Genomic DNA, 27562 nt, shown 5'->3' with positions numbered 1-27562 from the left:
CTGTTTGCCCACTTTCTTAAAAAGAACAATGTGGCTCATCTTCGCTGCAAACATGGCCATGTGTCAAAGATGTGCCACATGTATGCCAGTTTTATGGCACAGTTAAAGAGGTGAATTCCCACCATTATGTCTGGACATTTTATAGCTTGTGAGAGAGTGAAGGGTGTAGTCTGGGAAGACAGGTATATTCCAGCCAGGCACCTAAAGGGTGTTTGGTAAAGACTCACACCAGGGAGGTCAGCTGACTAATCAGGCCCTAATAACAGTCTGAGTGTGAAGACTAGCAGTGTGGCACCACACTGACAGAGTTGAACTGTCCAGACCGGACCTCCAAAGCAGGTACTGTGCCACCCGTTGTTGTTGCCAAGGTGGGAGACTGGTAGCCAGTCTCCTTTATAGTCAGGGAAAAGTTTCCTTACGTTTAAGGTAGTTTTCTCAGCCGAGAAGGGTTCTGTTTTGTTTATTCTGTGCCTTTGCAAAAGCAGTGTATGCATTACAAGTGAATAAAGTCTGAACTTGTGTGCAATCCAGTGTCTGTGTCCCTGTTTCCTGCACTGCTACAAGCATCTACCTGAGCGATTCCCCACAAGTTATATTGTGCATTTTAGCAGTTTTCCTCTCTGTATGCTTTGTCTATAAACTCAGTTGTTTGGTGGGTGGAAATTAGCTGCTATGAGGCCTACCGTCAGAGGCATAACTGGAAGCTGATGTGCTCCAATGCAAAATATGTAATGGGGCCCCACTTACTATGTGCTATCTATAATACTGGTGTCTAGAAAGGCCTTTGAGCTACCTGAGGCATTAGGGCCTAATTGTGATTACTATTACTAAGGGTGCCTTCACGCGGCATAGCGTGCCACTCCTTTAGACATGTATACACATGTCCGAGCGCGGCGCTTCAAAACAGAGGCCATTGATTTCAATGGGTGCCGATATACGCGCGCTACCCATTGAAATCAATAGGTAAAAAAGCCTCCGATTGAGTTCAATGGGTAGCGCGCGTATATCGGCACTCATTGAAATTAATGGGCTCTGTTTTGAAGCGCCGCTCTCGGATACGTGTCTGAAGGAGCAACGCGCTACACCGTGTGAAGGGGCCCTAAAGCAATTCCCCTGACTCTCATACACTCCACATCAAAAGTAGGCTCTACTCAATAATTTTTTCTCACTCAGCAGCAGGATATAAAACATTATCGAGGACTACTGACCTGTAATCATGTGAATACGAAGTTTACTGCTGTTCCTATGTGGTTTTCTCATTTTACATCTTCCATGAGCTGCAGACCACTTTCAAAGCAACCTGGGCTTCCATATCACCCCCATGCCACGCCTCACTTATACATTAATTTGTGTAAAAGGAGCCTGGACGAGTATTAAGTGGCATATACTGTACATACTTTTCAGTGAGCCAACATTTCTGTAAAATCATTTTTTTTAAATTGGTCTTATATAATATTCTAACCAGTCTAAGGCTGTATTCACGTTAACGCGGCGCTATGTGCAAAAAGCAAACAAAAACTGGCTGGCGTTACTCTGTGTGAATACAGCCTAACACTTATTTGTGGGTTTTCATTCACTGTTAGCCATAAGCATCAACTTTCCAAGAAACAAATGTTGGAAATAGAATTGAATATATGAGGATCACTTTATGAATTGAATTACTTTTCAAAGATATCCTAGAGGAACGCAGAATGAAAGCGAATTACTTTGTTTTAATGTGATGCTTTAATATTTTACTGTATATAGTCACTATTTTACTTGTAGTTTTTTTTTTTTAACTGCATGGTTATCCAGTAACTATAGTTATACGGTATGTATTGCTTTGCTTAATTTCACTTTTTAATCCAACAAACAACGTTCATGAATGCTGACATAATGATATACATGCTGGGAAGCGCAGTGAACTGGTTTTCCAGGTATAAGGATGAAAACTGCGCCACATCTAATGTAAAAGCAGCTGATAATACAGTAAATTTATCTATATACTTCTTGAAGGGGAATTTCAGTTCCAGTAAATAAAGTCCATTATAAAATGAAAAGCTATGCACACACATTATGGACAGGGCTGAGAGAGTACACACATGCACTTTACAATGCACTGATGCTTCACTGATATGTACTGACAAATAAGGGCCCGTTCACATCTGCGCCCGGTCTGAAGGTTTCCGTTTCCTGCACAAAACAGAGGCAGGAGACGGAAACCTGCAGGACTCTTTCATATCCATTCATTTGAATGGGTTTGAAAGATGTCCGGCTGTGAGTGGCGGTGAGCGTTTTATGCTCTGCGCCGCGAAAACGGATTTTTTAAAATCGGACATGCAGTTTTCTATGTCCGGTTTTAAAAAAAACGGTTTCGTGGCGGTGAGCATAAAATGCTCACGCTGGACCCGCTCTGACAGCTTTCCGTCTTCTGCCGGCAGAAGACGGAAAGCTCAGAACGGAGACCCAAACGCTAGTGTGAACCTAGCGTAACTGATTGTTTCAAGTAACCCTTATCCATAGTAAAGGGAAACTTTCTGATTGGTAGCGGTCCAACTTGTGGGACCTCCCTGTCAGTCATGTGAATGAGGTCCCATTTTCATGTATAAAATAAAGCAACTGGTCCAAAAAGCGATCCACTTATTTTCTATAGCGCCTTACAGCTATCTCCAGCAGTCACATAGAACATACTTGCTAACTCTCCTGGAATGTCCAGGAAGCTCCTGAAATAAAAGGAGACCTCTCAGACTCCTGGAACAGCTGGCAAATCTCCTGGACCCAAGTGGCTCTCTATTATTTTCTATGCAATATAAACACGGTGTGTTGGACATGTCACAAAAAAGGACATGGCCGCTACATTTTTACGCTAAAAAGGGAAGTTACACAGCCCAAAATAGAGGGCTTGGGGATACAAGGGACCTTATTGTTATGATCACTGAGGGGGTAACACGAAATAACTGGAAAAACCCTTTAACATTTTCAAATATTAAAGCTAACTACAGGAGATGCTTGTGGAGAGACAACCTTTGTAACTCCTTAAGGCTGACGCCCCACATTGCAGAAACACAGCTTTTTTGTCACAGATTTTGCTGAGTTTCTTTGAGCTAAAGCTAGGAATGGATTGAGCAGAAAGTAGAAGCAATTCCTATATTTTTTTTTTCTAATTTGTTTTGTAGCTTTTCTTGGCTTTGGCTCAACAAAACGCAGGAAAATCTGTGACAAAAAAGCTGAATTTCCACAACATGGGGTCTCAGCCTAAGGCTCCACAGGACGTCCCATAGCAATAAAGCACTGGGGTAAAAAACCACGGCGGCGACGCATCATGGTTCTTCCCGCAGCGCTTTAGACAGAAAGTTCGCTGAGTTTTCCTCTGCAGACTTCCTGTTACAATTATATCTATGGGGACACTGCCGGCGTTTCCATAGATATAATTGACATGCTGCGATTTTCGAAACCGTTTCCGTTTCAGAAATCGCAACGTGTCCGCACCGCGGACATGGGATTTGCTAGAATCTTATCCACTTTGCCATTACTGTAAAACGCTGCAATTTTTCCACGGCATTTCCGCCACAGACAAACCACTGCATTTCTATCCCGTGGGGTCCCGACCTTAAAGCATTTTTTGAGACTATAGATAAATAAAGCAATCAACTTCACAGTCACCTCTTAAAGAAGTTGTCCAGGCAAAAAGGGACAAACCTTTTAACATTTAAATCAGTTGGGGGCAGTGAAAATATCTGAAAAAAAAAAAAAAAAAGCATGCTCCGGTGTCCTCCCACACCTCCTGCTCAAGTCGGTCCTCAGTAGTCAAGTGACCGCTGAGGCAAATCAGCAAAGGGTCTGAATGTCACTACCTGTGACATCAAAGGTCCTCTTCCTGAGGCGTGCTGAGGCCACTTATTGACCTCAGCTGTCACATGACCACTGAAGCCAATCAGCGGCTTTAGAACAACTCTGGAAGAGCCCCACTGGAGCAGATGAACTGGGAGGCATGGGAGGACACCAGAGCAACGGGACAGGTGAGTATGCATTTTTTATATTTTTTTTCACTGCCCTGAGCTGATTAAAACATTAAAAGGGTTGTCCATTTTTGCCTGGACAACCCCTTTAAGTGACACATCTTAGTTTGGACCTTAAGGTTCAACCCCTATTTCTCAACTATAACATATCAGAATAACTTTAGAATTATTAGATTTTCTCCTGACACAAACTTTCTGTTGCTGATAAATTTTGGTCCTTTTTTGGACCAAAAAATGAAATTTAAAGAAAGTTTTACAAAAATATGGAATTATCACTAGAGATGAGCGAACACTGTTTGGAACAGCCGTTCCGAACAGCACGCTGACAGCACGCTCCCATAGAAATGAATGGAAGCGGCCGGCACGTGGGGGGTTAAGCGGCCGGCCGCATTCATTTCTATGGGAGCGTGCTGTTCGGATCGGTGTTCGCTCATCTCTAATGATCACCCATACCAACAAAAATAGTTAATAATTATCATTTACTATATATGTGCATGGACCTGTGTTGAAAAAATCCACATCAGTATTTTTTCATAGAGTTTAGTGGAATCAATACCCAGAATTTTTAAGTGGTTCGTCAAGTCTTCAAATAATTTTCACAAATACCAAACATTAACATGTAATGGCCTAACAAGCTGTAATTCTATATCAAGGCTACCTCAGCACTTAGGCCCCTTGCACAAAAATATGCAGTATACGGATCGGTGAAAACGTAATAGATGGCGCACGGCATATTGGTATTTGTGTGCCATGTGTTATTTTCACTGACCCATAATGAATGGGCAGAGGTGTAATAATGGACAAGTATGGGACCTACTCCATATTTTGCGACTCTTGTCTATGACCCACACAACTTCAAAACCTACAGTTGTGTATATGGGGCCATATTAAAGAATGTGCCCGTATATTATCCGCAATTGTGGACCTATAGTTGCACATAACAGACTGAAATATGCTATGCATAAGGATTTACTGTGTAGTCTCTCCCTGTGCTCATGGTAGCCATTTAAAAATATATTGCTGAAAAAGGCATAGACACAGAATGTCCACAGGTACCCAAAAAGGAGAAACTGTCTTCTCTAGCGTGTCTGTGTTGAAAGTGTTCATTACAGATACAATAGGGAAGCCATAACATCAGACATTGTAACCTACTGATTTGCTTATCTACAGCTGTACATCTGTGCCTAGCCTTTACAACTACATTTGTGTAGACTGATCTACAAAGGTCACATTTTTGATTTTGATAAATTGGCCTTGGAATTATATCTGCCTTTTTAGCACAAGGTGACCCTGTGCTCAGAGAGAAAACAAATTCTTGGAAGCATTACAAAACATTCTCATGTCTCTGAAATGCCTCCCGCAGCTTTATGACTCATATCTCTTGTGTCTTTAATTCTTTTGGAACAGCATATACTATTTAATTGAAATATACTTGCACGCACATGCCATCCTAATCCATTGCTAGTTGTGTAATTTACTGGTTTAACTGCCCATTACATTGTTCTTTGTTGGCAAACTTGTATTAAAGGTTTATTTCCATATTTATATTTGTAGATAATTAAAAGTTAAATAATATACATAATGAGCTTTAAAGATTTCCTCAAACCATCCCGGTGGTGACAATGTGATGTCTTGATCAGTTGCCAGTGGATATGACCATGAATGCAGGAACTTTCTATACTCTGAAATCCAGCCATTATTTCATTATTGTGGACAGGTTGTCTTCATATAAATGCACTGACTCTGTCTGATAACTCGGCCATAATTAAGAAACCATGGCTGAATTTTCGGACAAGTCTCAGGCCATTGAAAGTATCTGCATTCATGGTCGTATACATTGGCAACAGACATTATTCACAAATTTTGGCTCCTTTCTGTGAAATCCTGCATTTTTTCACTCTTCCCCCTTGCTTCTGTATTGGGAGCTGTTTCTGCCTCTTACTGAATGTGACTATGTAGGGGCTGTGTGCACAATTTCTCTATCATTGTTTTTTAATTTATTTAGATTTCTTCTTCAGTACTACAAATTTGTTGTGCTCTTAAAGAGGCTCTATCATTGGCAAAAGTCATTTTTGATAAGCACATCCTTGCATAGCCTTTAGAAAAGTTATTCCACACCTACCTTTTGTATGTAAATTGCCTCAGTGGTTTTTGAATGAGCCTGTTTTTATTCATATGCTAATTAGCCTCTTGGTGCACCCAGGAAGTCTCATTGTGCACCCTCTTCTTATTCTTTCCTATGTATGAATACAGCACAGGCTGCTGCTGACTTCCTGTTTGCACACACACATGATAGAATAGCAGAGAGGAGGCTTCTGGGAACTTCCTGTGCTGGCTGGAAGCTAACTAGCATATGAATAAAAATGGACTTATTCATAAACCACTGAGGCAATTTACATATAAAAGATAGGTGTGGAATAGCATTTCTAAAGGCTATGCAAGTATGTGTTTAGTTAAAAATGAATTTTCCCAATGATAGAACCCCTTTAACTTCTGACATTTTGTAATCTAATTAAAGCCTAGTATTATGGCTGATGTCAGGTTCTTAAACATGGCGGCCACTCAGGCATGAGCAGCCGCCATAGCCGCACACATCAGCGATGACACTGAACTGTAAGAAACACCCCTTTCTGACAGCACAAGACTATGTTGGAGTACAGCCAAGTGAGCATTCCCACCCTTCTGACAGTGGGGAGATATCAGTGCTAATATCTCCACAACAAGGGCTGCATAACTGAAAAGCCAACAGTGTGTTGTTGCTTTCTAGCAGTATATAAAACAGGCCCTCTTTAACCACTTCCGTACCGCCCATAGAGTATATACGTCCGGGAAGTGGTTGCCTAGTTCTGACAGGACATACCGGTACGTCCAGTCAGAACACAGTAGCTGCACAGAGATCGTGCAGCTACTGAAGCTGGGAGCCGGCTGTAACTTCAGCCGGAGCTCCCACAGAGATGGCAGGGAAGATTTATTACCTCCCCTGCCTTCTCGATTGCTGTGTATACAGCGCTCAATAAGCGCTGTATACACAGCTATGGACGCTGCCATAATTCAGCCGCCCTCTGACCCGGCAGTCACGTGATCCGCCAGGAGCAGCGTCTTTTGCAAGAGCTGCTGGGTCCTACAGGACCCAGATGAGCTCTGTATACTGCATATACAGTGTGCAGGAGGCTGTATTTCTCCTGCAACTGAGGCTAAATGTACCAGCCTCAGTTATAGGGGAAATCAGCCTCCAATACAAAAAAAAAAAGAGATCAGATGTCCCCAAAGGTCTCTTATCACCTTATGGGGACACAATCTGAAAAAAAAATTAAAATAAAAATATAATAAAAAAGTTTTTTTTAAAAAAAAGTACATAAAATAATAATAATAAAAAAATAATACGCTAATAAAACGCCGTTATTAAAGGTTATAACCCCACCCCCGATGACACCATACAAAATAAAAGTTACCCTAACAGAGAAGAAAAACTATATTATAAAGTTTTTGTGACACTTTGTGTTATTAAATAAAAAAAATAAAAAAATTGAAAACCAGACACAATTTCCCTCCTATTTTGTTTATATTTTCCTGAATGCAAAAAAAATTAAAACACATTTGAAAATAAAAACAACATAAAAATAAAGCTCTATGTGTCCCCGAAAAAAGACGCAAAAATTAGTTGACTGAGACATACGAGAAAAATGTTACAGACCTCAAAACTGCACATACAAAATAAACCTAAAATGTGTCTGTTCCTGGAGCACAAATTGGCCCGGTACTGAAGTGGTTAAGATAAATTTGATCTTTCATTTTTCTCATTAATTTCATAAATCTTTCACTTCCACGTTACGAGACATATATGTGACATGCTACAACATATGTGCACTTAATTATGACTATGGACAATGGAAGGAGGTGCGAAAAACTGAATCTGCTCTTATCCTGACATTACTGTGTTTATTACCCCTGTACTGTAACTTCACTGTGTGTATTATTCCTGTACTATGATAAAGCAGACCAAAACAATCATACCTTTTTCATGTTATGAGCTTGGTTATAATAGAGTGGGGCTCCATACAAGTTTTTCTATGGGGCCCCATGGTTGTCATGCCCATGATGGTTAACACATCAGTAATTTCTATACCCAAACCATTAATACCAAGCAATACCCCATTATTGTCATACACTGCTCATAGTAGTGTTATACAGTGCTCACTTCCACCACACGTTGCACAGGCCGATGTAGGTACATCATTTGACTGGAGTGTATAAAGTTATATAGCCTGAATACAAACATGTACTGTATCTAGGCTTCTAACATGTCCGAAGGGTGACCTCAGAAAATGTATCTTGATATGTTTGTTATTTGTATTAGGCATTACTGCTGGATTCTATTCTGTGTTTTGCCAATGGAAAATAATCTTTTAGTTACAACAATATTTATTGACTAAGGACAGTAACACAATACTGGTACGGACATGGTAATAATCATGAGAACAATGCAAAAATATAGAGCAAACTAAACACAAGGCAAGGGGACAGAGAAAAGTCCAAAGGAATTTGTTCCATGCTCAGTTCTTTCTTTGGCGTATATGCTTATTTTTTTGTGTGGAACAATTATTAGCTATAGCGGAATCTTTTTGAGTAAAAGTCCAAAGTAATCCTGCCTGTAGAATGGAAGGGGGGAGAAATAATAGTGCCATGGTGCGTGAATCAAGGGGTATGGTGGAAGTGGGATCCTGCCTCAGAAATGGAGTATGGTCACAGCAATAACCCAACCCTAGCTGCAGCCAGTATGGCAGACATGGGAGGTTGGACCTATCAATACAGGGTTTCCAAACCTTGTCAAAGAGTGAGCGAGTGTCAGAGATAGTGGCATTAATTTTTTTTCATGGAGAATTATGGTCAAATAATCTTATTTTGATAATTTTTTATGTGCTATGTTGTATCTTTCTATATTATAAAAATGAATTCTTGTCTGTCTGTCTGTCTGTCTATCTGTCTGTTCTCTAATGCAAACCAAACGACTGGACCGATCTTCACCAAATTTGGTACAGAGACACTTCAGGTATCCAGGAAGGTTTAAGATGAGACTCCAATGTGCTTGGACGTACCGTTGCTGAGATACAGCATTCCAAACACAATGCCCCCCCCCCCCCTTAGTCAATACAAACCTCTAAGTCGTTCATTCATATTCCAACTGCAATACACATGGTCACTCCACATGCACAATACAACACTGATATCTAAACTGAGATACATGCATCAGAGGAATAGATACACAGTACAGCACACAGTATCACACGCTATAGGATTAGATACATGCATCTGCACACAGTCCCACAAACCAGAGAATTAAATACGCGCTTCTGCACACAGTTCCACACACTGAAGGATTAGATGCATGCGTCTGCACACAATTCCACGTGCCGAAGGATTAGATACATGCGTCTGCACATAGTACCACACTCCGGGGGATTGGATACATGCGTCTGAACACAGTACACTACAACATGCCAAAGGATTGGATACACGCATCTGCACACAGTTCCACACACCAGAGCATAAGATATACACCTCTGCACACAGTACCACATTCCGTAGAATTAGATATGCGCATCTGCACACAGTACCACATGCCGTAGGATTAGATACATGCGTCTACACACAGTTCCACACGCCGTAGGATTAGATACATGCCTCTTCACACCATACCACATTGGGGAGGATTAGATACGTGTGTCTGCACACAGTACCACAAGCCAGAGAATTAGATACGCGTCTCAGCGCACAGTACCACATGGGGGAGGATTAGATATGCGCGTCTGCACACAGTACCACATGCCGTAGGATTAGATACGCGCGTCTACACACAGTTCCACATGCTGTAGGATTAGATACGCACCTCTTCACACAATACCACATAGGAGAGGATTAGATACGTGTGTCTGCACACAGTACCACACTTTGGAGGATTAGATACATGCCTCTGCACAGAGTACCACAAGCCAGAGAATTAGATACACATCTCAGCACACAGTACCACACGGGGAGGATTAGATACGTGCGTCTGCACATAGATACGCCAGAGGATTAGGTACGCGCGTCTGCACACAGTACCACATGCCGTAGAATTAGATACGCGCGTCTGCACACAGTACAACACACCAGAGGATTAGCTACGTGCGTCTGCACACAGTACCACATGCCGTAGGATTAGATACGCGTGTCTGCACACAGTACCACATGCCGTAATATTAGATATGCGCATCTACACACAGTTCCACATGCCGTAGGATTAGATACGTACATCTTCACACAATACCACACAGGGGAGGATTAGATACGTGTGTCTGCACACAGTACCACACTTTGGAGGATTAGATACATGCCTCTGCACACAGTACCACAAGCCAGAGAATTAGATACGCATCTCAGCACACAGTACCACACGCCAGAGGATTAGATATGCGCATCGGCACACAGTACCACACGCCAGAGGATTAGATATGCGCGTCTGCACACAGTACCATATGCCGTAGGATCAGATACACGCATCTACACACAGTTCCACACGCCGTAGGATTAGACACGCGACTCTTCACACAATGCCACACAGGGGATGATTAGATATATGTGTCTGCACACAGTACCACACTTTGAAGGATTAGATACATGCCTCTGCACACATTACTACAAGCCAGAGAATTAGATACGCGTCTCAGCACATAATCACATGACGCTTATGGACATTCACACAAACAACATACAAAATACACCAGTGCAAAATTGGACAAGTCTTATGGGGCCACTACATAAAATGTAATATACCCGTGTGAAGCCGGGTTCTCCCTCTAGTATCATATAAATCTTGGTTACTGTCCACATAAACACTTTCGCATAAGACCATATACACACACACACACACACACACACACCATTTGCGGTCTTCAGTATATCCTAGCAAAAGGTGATGGGTTTGTAATCAAATATCTTCTTTTATGGCCACTCTCAATACTATGTTCTTATTTTCTGTCTGGTTTCTAGACATTTTGCTAATAACGCCACTTCCTCGTGTGAAAAATGTAACACGACTTGCAGTGAATGTCAAGGCCCAGACTCCACGGATTGTCTCTCCTGCCACAACAATTTTTTCCTTATGAGAAATAAAAAACAGTGTTATAGCGTTTGTCCTGAATTCTACTATGAGGACCGTGCAAAGAAAGCTTGTCAAAGATGCCATGCAACCTGCAGGACCTGTGATGGTAAGTAATTTTGGGTATGGACAAATGTTTTCAGTCTTGGTTCCTCAAATTGTTATGTGTGTTGGCAGAATTACTGGTTAGGCAATGTAATTGCTCCTCTCCTATTGTGGTGTGCTATTGTAGAGCTGCTGCTCATCCCAGTGACCACTCAACCAAAGGTTAGTGGTAATGCAATGAGATAGAAGGAAAAAAACAATAAAAAATGCTGGGATTGATACTGCTGAATAGAAGGGTAAGCATATACGGCTGGATAGAGTAGGTGGTCATTTATTAATTCCACTTGGACATACAGAATAAAAGGCAACGCGTTTCCTCTCAGAATTAGCGTCTTGCTCAGACCAACTAAACAGAAACATGAAAATAATCAGTTAGTGATGATAAAACATAGAGTGATGATAAAAATACATAATATGATACAAAATATAGGCACACAATGGTTAACAAATAAGAGGTAATAAGTCAAAAGTACAGAAATCTGGGGGACATGGTTAAACATCAAAGCGAAAGCCATAATGGTATATAGTGATAAAAAATGACAGAAAATAGTATAACATGATAACGCCATGATGTATGATAGCATGATGAGAATGATATTATAAGTATAGGTCATCAGTATTACAATACCAGGAAACCCCTTTAGGTTAAGGCCTCACGTAGCAAAAAGCAGCCAAAAATAACGCTGTGGAAAAGACCTTGTCAGAATCTCATTGCATTGGGGGGGGGGGGGGGTTGCAGTTTTTCACATTGCATTATGACAGAGTTTTCCTCTGCGGACGTTCTGCTTCCTGTCTCTGCAGGTATAACTGACAGACCATGATCTTAAAAAAGCACAACCTTTCTGCTACGGATATTTTTCTGCAAGCGTTGATGAGATTAACAGAATCCCATTCACTTTGTACATTCTGTAAAATGCAGCGTTTTCTGCTGTGACGTTTCCGCAATGTGCGCCTTCAGCCTCAAGGCACCATAGGTATTTGTTGTCTTGCATATGTCTGATAATATGTTTGATACTTATATACTTTTAATGCAGGTCCAGGAGCTCTTTCTTGTACATCCTGTGTATCCAGTTATCAGCTCTTAGGGAAAATTTGTCACTCAGAGTGTTTTCCTGGAGAGTTTAAAAGTACCCAGGTAAGACATAATGAAATTGGTATTATTACTGTCAGCACTGGATATACATCTCAAGAGCCTGTACGCGCGTATTGTCTGGAGATTTTGGGGGTCATCACACATAGGAAATTGATGCTGAATTTGAGGCGAAATCTGCCACAAAATTCACCTAAAATCAGCATCCCATTCATTTCAATGGGAGGCAGTAGCTGATGTTTTTCCTGCTCATTCTCCAGGCTGATTCTGCCTGAGAACTCCCATTGAAATGATCATGTGGATGGGAGAAGAGAGATGCTTATTTAAGACGAAGGGCATTATTTAGTATATTCAGTTAGAGATGAGCGAACACTGTTCGGAACAGCCTTTCTGAACAGCACGCTCACAGCACGCTCCCATAGAAATGAATGGAAGCGGCCGGAACGCGGGGGGTTAAGCTGCCGGCCGCCGGCAAAGTCTGCGTGCCAGATGCTTCCATTCATTTCTATGGGAGCGTGCTGTTCGGATTGGCTGATCCGAACAGTGTTCGCTTATCTCTATATACAGTGTATTTTATATATAAGATTTGTCCAGATAGTGCCAAAACTAGCATGAAAATATATAATGCATAGAAAATGGCATGAGTCTTTGTGCACACTCCTGAGCCTCATGGGAAGTGTTGCTCCAAAAACTACCGCCAGAGGATCACACTAGGTAACAGCCCCTTACTCTGAGTGACCTGCAGATGGAGGTGCACCAAAATGGGGCAGTTATGCCCAGTAAAAAGGACGATGTCCCAGGAAGACTCTGCTTGATGTATGTTCCATCGGAAAAAAAAACACAGGTATCCTTTTAGTATTCTCGTTCCTGCACTTTTCTCAACCCCAGGATGATGTTTTTTTCTGTGTTTTTTCTTCCCTTATTAAATGCAAGTGTTTATCCACTATGTGCATTTTTGCAACTTGTATGCACTTCCCCAAAGAACTTTTCCTTTCATGTGGGTTATAACCAATTTACTGCTGACACACTCCCTTTAATGCAGTTGTTCAGGTTTTCTGGGACAGTTGCACTGAATAGAATGGCACTTAGGTTCAGCATATCTTTTTATGGCGACTTTTCCTCTGCAGACTTTCTGCTTCAATTATAATAATAGAGAAATCATGTTGCGACTTTCAAAACTTCAACGGTTTTGGAAAGCTCCATGTGTCTGCAGCGCGCATTTTAATGCAAAGTGGGGATGGGATTCGCTAGAGTCTCATCCACTTTGCTGTGACTGTAACCCGTGGTGTTTCTGCCATGTGCGGCCCCCGCATCAACCTGGTCTAACAGACTGGCTGTGCTGTATTACTCAGGCAGTAAGTCCTGTCCTGATAAATATGGCACACATCACATTATGGTTTATAATGCTCAATGATACAGCAGTATTTTAGTAAACATATCTTATTGGGTTCTAATACGTACAATATTATATATATAGTAATATTTTGCTTTGTCTCTTAAAGGATCCTAAGGCACAATGCGAGAAATGCCATGACAGCTGTGTAGAATGTAAGGGACCTGGACCTCACAATTGTACTGTGTGTCCAGCAAGCTTCTCACTTTATGTAGATGGAGGAAGGTGTGTGCATTGCTGCAGTGCCAAATCAGAAGATACAGGGGAATGCTGTGACTGCACTGAAACACTGGGTGAGATAATTCTTCCAGACAATAATAATAGTACAGACACAAGCCATTCAATTCTAGAACTATCATTACATATATACTGTATCAGGTAAACTATTATTATACTCTGTATTCAATTTCATATGTTCATATTGTGGCATAGTAATGGGGCTTTAGATAAGTATACATGTACTTACACATCCAAATAATGTATAGTCTCATTATTCACTTCAATAGAAAATGTAAATAATAGATGTGGACTAGTTACAAAAGAAACATATTAATACGCCTCCTCCGAAGCACTGGTCCACAGCATGAACACTTGTCCACATACTGGGACCAAGCCTTAATATGGCAGCCATACTCATACTGCCTCAAAGGAGGTCATGCGTATATTTGCTAGGTGCTGCAGGGAACCTCATTAAAGTCCCCTGAAGCTGTAAGTAATACTCAGTTCCACATTCAAAATAATTTTTAACACCAATTCCGATAGGGCCATTTTTTTCCAGCTTCCCAGTACATGGTACAGAATAATAAATGGCACCACTGGTAAGATGATTTGTCCCTCAATCATTATGTCCTTGTATGGCTTCATGAATGGAAAAATAAAAAAAGATATGAGGTTTGGAAGTTGGAGAGTCAAAAATGAAAATCGAAAAATGTCACTGGCGTGTGAAGGGGTTAAAAGCATAGCATTTGTTGAATTCAATATTATTGCTGAAGTAACTTTTAGCAACAAATTAGGTCCTAGGCGAATAGGGACTTGTACAGAATAAGCACCGTATTATTTGGGCTCGTTCACACATGTTGTGACAACCGCCTTGTAGGGCCCCCTTGGGGGGCTCAATGAGACCTGTGAGGAAGTTAGCCCAGTTTGCGAAATGTCCCTATACAGCCTCTTCGTTCTACGAAGTCAGCGCTGTGCTTTATTAAGTTCTCACGCTTGCGCGAGGCTCCGTATCCAGCCTTCCTGGACCATTGGCCACGCCCCTTGAGAGGTTCGCCTCCCAGACGCTCAGGGATTGGAGCGCGGGATGAAGGGGGCGTGGAACAGGGAGGCGGAGACTCAGGCGTCTGCAGGTATATAAAACCTGAGTTTTGCAGCGGGCAGCGTCAATCCTTATGAAGTAGCGGGGCCAACCCTCATGGTCCCGTGAACTGCGGTTTTCACCGCACAACTAACTAGCCATTGCGCTCAAATACCGTGCCTCCTGATGAACTAAGAAGGGAAACGCGTTGAGGTCTAAGTGTTAGTGAGGAGGAGGGGGATTTAAGCAGCATCCTCAGCCTGACAGTCTCTCCCTGGGGATCGACGGGGTAGAGTTTCATTGTTTCAAGAAGCTGATGATTGGTCTCTTCTAAATCACCCCCGCTGTAGTTTCCTCATGTCATTTTCAAAGGTGTGAGTGAGGATAGCTTATCACTATAAGGAGAACAGCGTTAAGTGAACAGAAATTTATGGTATTAGGGACAGTGAAGGCAAGATATTGTGCATAGAGGGATATTGCCCACTGTCACCGTACTGCTCAGCAAGCTGTTTCTATGAGCACTACCTCTCAACCTTTTGTTTTTGTTTTTATTTGGGTCTACGATTTTAGTATGCAGTTTGAAATAAAAGTTACATTTTATTCATTTTGATAGGGAATTTTGTCAGTGTACGCTCGTTCACACGGGGCAAGAGGGGGCGGATTATGATGTGGATTCAGTGCCAAAATCTACATAGACAATGGGGGTCTATGTAGACCGCTAGCTACCCTTTTTTTAGGTGGATTCCGTAGCTGATTCAGCCCAACGTCCGCCTCGCAGCAGCACCTTCCGGACTAGGCTCATAGATTTGGGCCTACTCCAGAGCAGGAAGCCGCGACACTTGTGACAGGCGCATTTTGGCCTTATTGTGACATGGCTTCCCGCGCCACAATCAGGACCAAAATACGCCATACCGCCCCACGTGTGAACTAGCCCTTAATCACACTCATCCTGACAGGACAGAAAAGTAACATTTAGAAATCAAGGTATGCAAGCCATATATTGAATGCTATGTCACATGTAACTACAATTTCATTTACAGATACTATAGAGTCCATATAGCTTCATACCAGGGGTGATAGTTATTTTGTGCCACTATATGCTTGTATGGGAAAAGAATCCCATGCCAGAGGAGATTTATTGTAAGGGAAATTTGCCTCAAATCTATAAAATGATGCATGATGTTTGATAAACGTATTCCATCTTTAATACTCCTGAGTTGTTACTCCATTTTCTACATAAGCTCCCTAACAGAAGTGAGACAATTTCAAGACTCGATTGATATATCATTTGTATACCAGCTCGGCAGACTAACAATGCTCACTTTCCCAGCCACTTTTTGAAAGGGAAATGATGCCCAAGTAAGCCCAAAAAGTTGCAAACCCCTATTTTGTGACTTTGATTCCAGAATTCTTAGTGCAGGACTTCCTGTGATAACAGAACCCTAGTAATACAGGTATACTGGTTGTCGATTCAGTGAACTAGAGGTACAGATCTAGTTAATGATAAAAGGGATCAAGGTAAATGCCAGGTTGCAGAGGATTTGCACAATACAATACATAATCCCTTTAGTAATCCATTACAGATGTTCTCCAGCTAATGGGCAGTTTAGTATTTTTTTTTTAACTCAGTACTTTACTCACAGAAATGTTATTTAAAGTGAATATGACCAATGTTTTAGTTTACCTGTAGATGTACATGGTACATGCATTTACTTATTGATTCTGAGAGGAGATGGGCTAACCAGTTTGTAACAAACCAGATTTATATTTCCAAAACCAGATTATATTTCCAAACAGTTTAGTTTCCAACAAAACCAAATTTTTTGTGATTCATTTTGGACAATCCAAAAATGTCCTCCGCCATGTGAATCCAGCAGAGAGCAGGAGCAGCACAAGATCTGTGAACCATGAGGCTTTTGTAATAATCCCATGCATCAGCTTCCCAGCCAAACCATGAGCAGCTATGGGTGCAGAGGTCACTGATAATATCATGGGAACTATATAATATAATCACTTATATAAGGGAATGCCCATAGAGGAGCCAGTTTGTGGAGAAGAAGGCAATAAGAGGGAAGGGACAGACCTCAGCCAGTAGTATCAATAGAAAAGAAAGAAAGAAAAACCATAGCATTACTATAGAAAATACAGATAATGGAGACACTGGAGAGTGAAGAAAAGAGGACAGATTACTGTATATACCCGAGTATAAGCCGACCTGAATATAAGCCGGGAAAACTTACTGACTCGAGTATAAGCCGAGGGGGGCAAATCCACCATTGCAGATAAAAAAGTCTAGTCATGTGCATTGCAGCTTAGTAACTCCATGGAGATCATAGTAATAGCAGTTAACCCCATCATGTCCCTCACATTAACCCCCTGTGTGCCTCACATACGAGTTACTGATATGTGGGACATATGGAGGTAATAATTAGATATCTTCATAATTAAGGTCCATCATTAGTACCCTCATGTGTCTCATATATTAGTAACCCTTATATGGGGCACACAGAGGTTAATATGAGGGACATGATGGGGTTAATTTTTATTAATGTGAGGCACATGGAGTTACTGAAACTAAATTAATAACTAGGGTTGTGCCGATCTTGAAATTTCAGGATCGTTTTTAAAATCCGATTTCCGATCATTTTCCATTCGAACCCAATCTTGATCCCAATGCAAGTCAATGGGATTTTTTTAAAATCCTATTCACTACACAACATATAGTCCAAAAATTGGCTAGTATTGTAGAGATGCAGGGAGTAGGCGGGGCTTGGTGCGGCTGGAGAGTGTGGGCGGGAGACTTGAGTGCATCACTCACGTCTCCCCTCCCAGTACATGCCCACACTCTCCTAAGCCCTACCTTCTCTATAATACTAGTCTAGGGAGGCGGGGGAGGGGCGCAGGGTGCTCTGAAGCCACATGAAGGACAGTGGACCGGACCAGCAGAAGGTAGCGGCAGCACTTCTGAGCAGGTAAGTTGAGCGAAGTTCACGAGTAGATAGATATTACTGTACATTGACTTAGTAGATAGATAAGTCAATGTACAGTAGTATCTTTCTACTCGTGAACTTGCCTCGTCATCCTCACAGCAGCGCAGCACACAGTGATTTACCGCAGCCTGCCACTCTTCTGCTTTGTCCCTGTTTTACCGTATATTCAGCTGAGTATACGGTAAAACAGGGACGAAGCAGAAGAGTGGAAGGCTGCGGTAAATCCATAGGAATGAATGGACGCAGCCAGCACATAGGGGGTTAAGCGGCCGGCCGCTTACATTCATTCCTATGGGTGCTAAGCTTTTCCCACAATGATTGGCCAGTAGCCAAGCTTTTCCCACAATGATTGGCCAGTAGCCAAGCTTTGTGAGAAATAAGCCCCGATCTTGATCCCGCCCGAAAAGATCGGGATCGGAATTTCGATCGCAAAATTTTCTAGATCGCTGATCGGAATCTGATCTTTTCTGATCCCGATCGCTCAACCCTATTAATAACCCCAAATGCCAGACATTAATAGGTATAGTAACTAAAGGAAGGTATCTGTGTGTTTCACTTTACTGTAGCTTCCTCTCCTCCATACAACAGACATCTTCCATAAGACACAATGAATCCTGGCCACTCATCTGCAGGGTAGATGTTAAATCCTAGTGGGCTAAAGGACCTCTGATGACGTCATGACCATGTGATTGGACTCTGGTGTGAGCGGAGCTACTAGGATTTAGACTGAACCTTATCTGCAGATGTTACATACCAGTGGCTACAGGACCTTTGATAACATTACAGTCATGTGACCTCATGAAAAGCCAATCACAGAGCAGTAGCACTAAAGGACCTCGCCCTTCCAGGTCCTTCCAGTTTTCTGTGCTCCGTGGACCCTGACTCGTGTATAAGCCGAGGAGAGCTTTTACAGCATGAAAAATGTGCTGAAAAAGTCGGCTTATACTTGAGTATATACGGTAGCTAGATTCAGGCCTCAGTCTGAGGCATAGGGAAAAGGAGGGTGATTTGAATACTTATATATATTTTTCAATAACTTTTTTTTTTTTTTACATTTTTCTTTCCAGCCCCGTTTAGTGGGCTTGAACCTGATTTCAGATTTCTGATTTCAGATTTGAGATTTCAGTAAAATGTTTTGCAGTCTACAGTGGGGGATAAAAATATTTAGTCAGCCACCAATTGTGCGAATTCCCCCTCTCAAAAAGATGAGGTCGGCCTGTAATTGACATCATAGGTAGACCTCAACTATGAGAGACAAAATGAGAAAACAAATCCAGAAAATCACATTGTCTTATTTGGAAAGAATTTATTTGCAAATTATGGAGGAAAATAAGTATTTGTTCACCTACAAGGAAGCAAGATTTCTGTCTTTCACAGACCTTAACTTCTTTAAGAGGTTCTTCTGTCCTCCACTCATTACCTGTAGTAATGGCTCCTGTTTGAGGTTGTTATCACACAAAAGCTGTCCAAGGAAACCAGAAACAAAATTATAGCCATGAACCAGGCTGGAAAGACTGTATCTGCAATAGGCAAGCAACTTGGTGTGAAGAAATCAACTGTGTGAGTAATAATTAGAAAATGGAAGACATACAAGACCACTGATAGTATTCCTCGATCTAGGGCTCCATACAAGATCTCACCCTGGTGGACTCAAAATTATCACAAGAATGGTATGCAATCCTAGAACCACGCGGGGGGACCTAGTGAATGACCTGCAGAGAGCTGGGACCAACGTAACAAAGGCTCCCATCAGTAACACACTACGCCGCCAGGGACTCAGATCCTGCAGTGCCAAACGTGTCCCTCTGCTTAAGCCAGTACACGTCCGGGCCTGTTTGAAGTTTGCTAGAGAGCACTTGGATGATCCAGAAGAGTATTGGGAGAATGTCCTATGGTCAGATGAAACCAAAGTAGAACTGTTTGGTAGAAACACAACTTGTCGTGTTTGGAGGAGAAAGAATGCTGAGTTGCATCCAAAGAACACTATACCTACTGTGAAGCATGGGGGTGGCAACTCTTTCTCTGGGACCAGGACGCCTGATCCATGTGCATGAAAGAATGAATGGGCCCATGTATCGTGAGGTGTTTAGTGCAAACCTCCTTAGATCAACAAGGGCATGAAACGTGGCTGGGTCTTTCTGCATGCCAGTGATCCCAAGCACACCACCAAGGCAATGAAGGAGTGGCTTCGTAATAAGCATTTTAAGGTCCTGGAGTGGCCTAGCCAGTCTCCACATCTCAACCCTATAGAGAACTTTTGGAGGGAGTTGAAAGTCCGTGTTGCTCAGCGGCAACCCCAAAACATCACTGCTCTAGAGGAGATCTGCATGGAGGAATGGGCCAACATCCCAGCAACAGTGTGTGCCAACCTTGTGAAGACTTACAGAAAATGTTTGACCTCTGTCATTGCCAACAAAGGATATAGAACAAAGTATTGAGATGAACTTTTGTTATTGACCAAATACTTATTTTCCTCCATAATTTGCAAATAAATTCTTTCCAAATCAGACAATGTGATTTTCTGGATTTGTTTTCTCATTTTGTCTCTCATTGTTGAGGTCTACCTATGATGTCAATTACAGGCCGACCGCATCTTTTTTAAGTGGGAGAACTTGCACAATTGGTGGATGACTAAATCCTTTTTTCCCACTGTATTTCAGAATTGTTTTACAGGTATTGAACCTGCCATAGGCAGACCTCCGTAACTGTATTCCTATGGTAAATTCAGGAGCCTTCAGAAAACTCCAGGCTGCTGTAGTAACATAGCACCAGCACCTCAAAGTAACTTCTAGTAGTAACTTCTCAAAGTTACTTCTAGAGATGTAATGTTCATTACAATACTGAAAGTGTATGCTGTTTTTTCCACCATCTCTAAGACATGGGTGTATATTGTTTTTGATTTCTTAAAACTCATTGAAAGAAAAATGATTTTAGCTAAGAAATAAGTATCTAATACCACAAAACCTCATGGAAATATTAAAGGGGTTGTCTGGGATAACCTAAACTCCCTACACTAATCTAAATACCCTCCCCCCCCCTCCTACTTTCTAAATAACATTGATTATCAAAAATACATAGTTACCCATATCCCAGGGGAGGTCACATGACTGCCCCAGGGACATATTTTGATTATCTGGTGACGATCCATTTCCCCATTTCCGGAAATGGTTCGTTACTACTACTCCCCCCTCCATCCACTCCACTCATACTTACCCATCCATGGCTTCTTTCAGCGAGACGGCTCCTCCTCCCACTGTCTGTGCGGTGCAAGCTCTTCTTCACTATGCACGCCGCCTGTAATTTGTCTCTACTGTGCTTCCATGCATGCGCAGTAGAGGTGTCTTGCCTTGTCTCCACTGCTGAGGACTACAGGAGCAGTACAGAAGGAGAGGCCGTCTTGCCGGAAGCATGGAGGGGTAAGTATATACTATGGGTCGATGGTTGGGCTGAGTAGGTAGGGCAGGGTGGGATAGTTAGAGAAACAGGAAGGGGAGTGAGGAAGGAGGAGGAGAGAGAGGAAGAAGGGGGGGTTGTGAGGAAGGAGGAGAGAGAAAGGTGAGACGGTTAGTGAGGAAGAGAGCAGGAAGCTGAGCCTGTAAAACAAAACAGCGACACCAGCAGCCCGCAGAGACCCAGAAATCACCCAAAACACGATTATAGGTATGTGAGTGCATTGATTAACCCATCAGTAGCACTAACAGGCATTTTTTTAATAAAACTTTGTTTGCCCTAACAACCCCCTTAATGTAATCTGATTTCTCATTTGTTCACATTTTAGATGAATGTATCCTGATAACAAGGCTCTTGGAAGAAAAACCAGATCATAAAAAGGCGGCTTTATCTGTGGCAATATCCATTCTCCTGGTGCTTACAATTGCAGCACTCGTATTCCTTTGGCGACGGGCCCGTGCAAAATCTTTGTCTACAAATAAAGGCGGGTATGAAAAGCTGCCAGACCAAACAAAAGCCTTCCAGTCTTACAAAAGCACTAGAGAAAGCACTTCTAGCTTCCAGCAGGACCACGTGATTGAATACCGGGATCGTGAAGAGGAGGAAGATGATGATGACGATGAAGACATTGTTTACATGGGTCAGGATGGGACAGTGTATAGGAAATTTAAATATGGTCTTCTAGAAGATGATGATGATGAGGATTTAGAATATGATGATGAAAGTTATTCTTTTAGATAATGTATGTGAACATCTGCACTGAAATAATGGTAAGGACTAAGGGGACAGAAATGGGGATTATTTACGACGCATACAGTCATTTTGCACTGTAGGATACATATAATTCCATTGGACTACAAATTACACTATATTCATTGAAACTGTTGTTTCCATATGGTGGCAGTTTATATGTACTGTACAGTCAGTTTCACACAAGCATAATACAGTTCATGTCTGCACACATATTACAGTCAACATTTCCAGCCCAAACTCAGATTTTATAACCCAAATGATTATGGCCATAGATCCTTGCATTGGGTATTATGACCAAAACTAATGCTGGCTGCACACACTAGATAACTGCTGGCTGTATTGGCGTAGATCTCTCTCTCCTGACCCACCATACACCCGGACATGGCTGAGTGCGCTGATCTGAATGGTGAGGGGGAAGGAATTTGCTGCTATTGGCCTCTGACATATCTCGATGACAACAAAGGACTTAAACTGGCTTCATGTGGGCTGTTCGGTGGAAGAAATATGAACCATATTTCCAGGACCAAAGACTGAGCAGGGACCTGGACTCCAAGCACTATAGTCATTTATGATGTAAGAAGTTCCTGGCTCCATTTGTGACTATTTATCCATCCTGAAAACATGATTACAGTATAGGACTCCTGTTGACTATAATGCTGGGAGTCCATGCCCAATATTCAGTGCACAAAATACGACCAATATCCATTTTGTATTTCATGGACTGAATATGCACATCAAGCCGACATTAGACATATTGAAATCCAGCATGCTTGACCCTTTGCACCACCAAGCTCAGCCATCATGGTAGTCCTACTAAACTTCAGCATATATACATCTAATGTGTATGACCAGTTTAATAAATTACCATTGGTTAAGATTTGCAGCTGTAGCAAAGACAGAAGTATGGTCCTATATTATGCTCATGTGGTACTGGCTTATGACTGTTTTTTTCCACATCGTCCTCTGTAATGAGATTTATTGCTTATACTGGAAAAGTTTGCATTGAATAGTTCACACATGAAAAAGTAGTATTTTCTAATCTATGGAATGGCGTACATTGTCATGTACTTAAAGGGGTTTTCTGGGACTTTTTAATTGATGATCTAGTGTAAGGATAGATCAGCAATTGAAGATCCAACACCCAGGTCTTGCAGGTCTTGTGATGTCATGTTCGTGTGGGTAGATATCGAGCATTGCCGCAGTGTTAATATACAGCATTGTGCTTGATATGTACTGAAACAACTACAGCACTCACCTGACCGCTGCAGTCTCTTAAAACAGCTGATGGACTGGGGGTCTCTACCGATCTTTTACTGATGAAATCACTTAAAATTGATGACATCATTTTTTTAATTTTTTTTTTTTTTTATAGCTTGGAAAGCCCCTTTAAATATCACATTATGCTTTGTCTTAAATTTGTAACATTTTCTTTAAACACTCCTTGTATTTCTTTTCACTCTGGAAACTATTTAAGGGAAAAATGATATGTGAAAAATTGTCATTGTTGGTTTTGCTTAAATTTTAAAATACATATGGCACATCTCCATGCTAAGGATGGTGCAATGCAGAAAAAAAGCATTTTAATGGGTTTCATTTGTTTTCAGACTCTAAGATATAAGAAAACTGTGATGGTAATATATAATTTAGGCCGGGGCCCCATGGACCGGAAACGCCAGTGCAGGCAAAGTGAATGGGATTCATGCGAATCCCATCTCCACTTTGCGGAAAAGATCATAGCGCGGACATGATGCGATTTGCAAAGCCGTTGCGCCGGTGGCTTTCCCGTAGATATAATGTTAAGAGAAATTCCGCAGAGGAAAACTCCGTGAACTTTCTCTTAAAAGCGCTGCGGAAAGAACCGCAATGCGCTCACGCAGCGGTTCTTCCCGCAGCCTTTAAGCCTGTGGGGCCTTATCCTTAAGGAGAAATCTATGTGGGCTCATATTCTACGCTGTGATGCAAGTTGCACAAAATGTATTAAAAAAAAAAGTACACAATGAATTTATTCCACAAAATCTAGTTCCCTCTGTAGACGGATCTCTTGTATTTACAATGTCTAGTTTATGTGGTATTGCTCAAGTGGAGCTTGCACAAACAATTTGGACAATTTTTATTATGATGCATGCTATAAGCTATACTTGCATAGATACTCCTTGACCCTTTTCAAAGACAAAAAAGCACCCTGGCAAAAACAGCAAAGTCATGATTTTAGACAACTCTATATAAGTAAGTCATATGTGGTTCCATAAGGCCGGTCATACACATTAGGCTTCAGACGGCAGTATGAAAAATCCCACCATTACAATCGGTGGCAGATTAGTTCCCGCTACCTTACGTCATGGACAGCATTCTGTGACATCATAGTAAAGTATGATGGGGAGTAGGATCAGCAGGGTTATTGGGTCCAAATTAAAGGGTTAATGGCTGTGAGTGCAACATTACCACTGAGTCTATTCTGTAGGTAACAGCTGATAATTGGGAGTTATGGCACACATTTGGAAACAGACCCACTATCTGTAATAAAACAACGGATGTCTGCAAGGGGTTAAACAGTGGCTGATATTGGATGATAAATCTGTTGTAGCTTTAGATTGTGTGGTTTATGTTTACACCACATTTTCGTTGGATTACTTTGAGCAAGAATTTGATCATACCAGTGGCGTAACTAAAGTCTTGTGGGCCCCAGTGCAATCTTTTGTCCGTGGCCCCCTACCTCATCCCTACAGTGAATTCTTGATAGTGATGGTTATTAGAGATGAGTGAGTAGTATTTGATCGAATACTACGGTATTCAAAATACTAGGACTCGGTCGAATACCATGCGGTAAACGCAGTAAAAATTCGATCTCCCGCCTTCCCTGGCGCTTTTTTTTTTACAGCAATAACTGTGCAGGGGAGGTGGGACAGGAAGTAGGACAACGTAGGCATTGAAAAAAAAATCGTATACAGTCATTGGCTGGCTAAATCAGTAGCAGCAGCAATAATAATAATAATAATACAGTGACTTGGGTGTGTTAGATACCCCAGACATGCTTCCCCTGCTGTCCCAGTTGCATTCCAGAGGTGTTGGCATCATTTCCTGAGGTGTCATTGTGGACTTGGTGACTCCAATTGGTCGAATTTTGGTTTCCCTGAAATGAGCATGTTTTGCCCATAGACTATAATGGGATTCGATATTCGAACGAATAGATCGAATTTTGAATATTTCACTACTCGCTCATCTGTAATAATTATATGAACTAAGATGTTTAATCAACCTTAGTGTGGTTAGGGTAATCTGTGGGTCTCCTTGGTTTATGGGCTAGATGGAGGTTTCAATCTCAATACTAATGCCAGCGCTTATGTGCCCCATAAGGGTCCATTCACATGGAGGAAAATGGTGTGGAATTTCAGCGCTGAAAAAAAAGCCTCCCATTGCTAGCAGAAGAAGGAACCCACTGAAGTCAATGGGAGGCTTTTTTTTAGCCCTGAAATTACACACCAAATTCCTCACCATTTTCCTTCATGTGAATGGACCCTTAGTGGTCTGGGCTTTGGTTTTTGCACTTTTCCCCTGATTTACAGAGATATATTTGGAAACTGTAGAATCGCTTCCACAAGGTACTGTGAGGACGTTTATAACCAATGTACTGCTGACAGTACAGTACTGATGGAGCCTGAATTTTTAAACATCAGGAACAAAATAAAAAATATGAAAAAAATGCAGCTGTAATTAAAATACACATTTAATAAAATTACATTCATTGGGCCGATTTAACCACACAAACTATTTTTTTAGCAGTTTTTATACAAATTTACAACAGACAGCATGTTGGTATATTCCATTTAAGGCTAAAGATCAGCAAACGTCTGACAACTAGGCCCCTGGCTGATCAGCAGTCTGAAGAGGCTGTAGAGCTTTGGTGAGAACTATAACCTCTTCCCCACTACCTATAAAGCACAGCGACTTGGGTTGTGCTTTACATCACAGCATGGTCCATTCACTTGAATATGACTGAGCGGTGTTCAGGCCATGTGACTGATGAACATGATGTCACATGACCTGTGAAGTGGAAGCAGCTGATCCACAGAGGTCCCAGGTGTCAGACCCCCACAGATCTTCAATTGATGACCTATCAATTTAAAAGTCCTGGAAATTCCCTTTGAGGCTAAGGCCCCATGTAGTGCAGAGCTTTAAAGACCATCACTCGCTGTTCCAGGCAGGACTTCCCAATCCAAACTCACGATCCGTAAGTTTTGGGAGTGTGGGCGGAAACTAGAGAACATGCAAATTCCTTGCAGATGTTGCCCTTGTAACACTGAACCAACATGCTACAGACTTGTTCCTTTATGGAATAATTGAACTCTGCCAGCTCAGGGAATGAAACCAGTCTAACAGATTTAATATGTATAAAATCAGGTGACTCATTGCTTCTAACAAACAGGACTAAAATATACATAGACAAATATGATCCCATAGAAATGAATATCCAGGACACTTTCAATCAGCTATACTTAAACCCAAAAAAAACAAAGCAACGAACAGACAGTGACATTACCAATTCTTCATAGGCATGCCTAAGACAGGGAGAAGACTCATGAAAGTGACTTATATAACTTGTGCCAAAGGATGCAACGCTACAGGAATGGGCAACCCGCTATATAGAATTTGCCATGACATTTAAAGGAATTCAATCATTAAAATGCAAATTTTTTTCACCCTAACACGTAGGAATAGCCTTAAGAAAGACTATTCTTCTACCTTTAGATGTCTTCTCTCTGCCGCCGTTTGGTAGACATCCCATTTTTCTTCTGTATGCAAATGAGTTCTCTCACAGCACTGGGGGCATCCCCAATGCTGCGACAGAACTCTCCAGCACTGCCTCTATCTTCACCTGGAACGGCCTCTCCCTGTGTCTTCTTCCGGGGCTGGCTTCAAACTTCTAGGCATGCGCAGTAAACTGGTGTAAGCGGCCATTTTCTTGTGGCAGCTCGCACAGTAAACTGGGGTAAGCAGCCACAAGAAAATGGCCGTGGGCATGTGCATTCGGCCCTGGCTGAGGCCCGACGGCAGAGCCAACTGCGCATGCCTAGAAGTTTGAAGCCAGCGCCGAAAGATGATGCAGGGAGAGACCGTTCCAGGCAAAGATAGAGGCGGTGCTGGAGATTTCTCTCGCAGCATTGGGGACGCCCCCAGTGCTGTGAGAAAAATCATTTACATACAGAAAACCGAGATTTCTACCGAACAGTGGCGTGGAGAAGACATCTAAAGGTAGGAGAAGAATAGCCTTTATTAAGGCTATTCCTACGTGTTAGGGAGAAAAAATAGCACTTTAATGATTGAATCCCTTTATGATATGTGGTGTATAG

The 27562-nt window shown here is 41.9% G+C and overlaps 1 protein-coding gene across 1 annotated transcript in view; it reads left to right on the top strand.

Annotated features, from left to right (window-relative positions):
* PCSK5 (proprotein convertase subtilisin/kexin type 5) overlaps nucleotides 1-23669 on the top strand; it is a 371370-nt gene extending 347701 nt beyond the window's left edge. The window contains exons 34-37 of the mRNA XM_075278157.1: nucleotides 11028-11245; nucleotides 12276-12376; nucleotides 13834-14017; nucleotides 21790-23669. Of these exons, the coding sequence (XP_075134258.1) occupies nucleotides 11028-11245; nucleotides 12276-12376; nucleotides 13834-14017; nucleotides 21790-22202 (916 nt within the window). The 3' untranslated portion in view covers nucleotides 22203-23669. The remainder of the gene's footprint in view (nucleotides 1-11027; nucleotides 11246-12275; nucleotides 12377-13833; nucleotides 14018-21789) is intronic.
* Nucleotides 23670-27562: the final 3893 nt, after the last annotated feature.

This window comes from Leptodactylus fuscus, chromosome 1 (assembly GCF_031893055.1).
Source record: "Leptodactylus fuscus isolate aLepFus1 chromosome 1, aLepFus1.hap2, whole genome shotgun sequence".
NCBI lineage: Eukaryota > Metazoa > Chordata > Amphibia > Anura > Leptodactylidae > Leptodactylus > Leptodactylus fuscus.
This window is presented reverse-complemented; position numbering and strand designations above follow the sequence as displayed.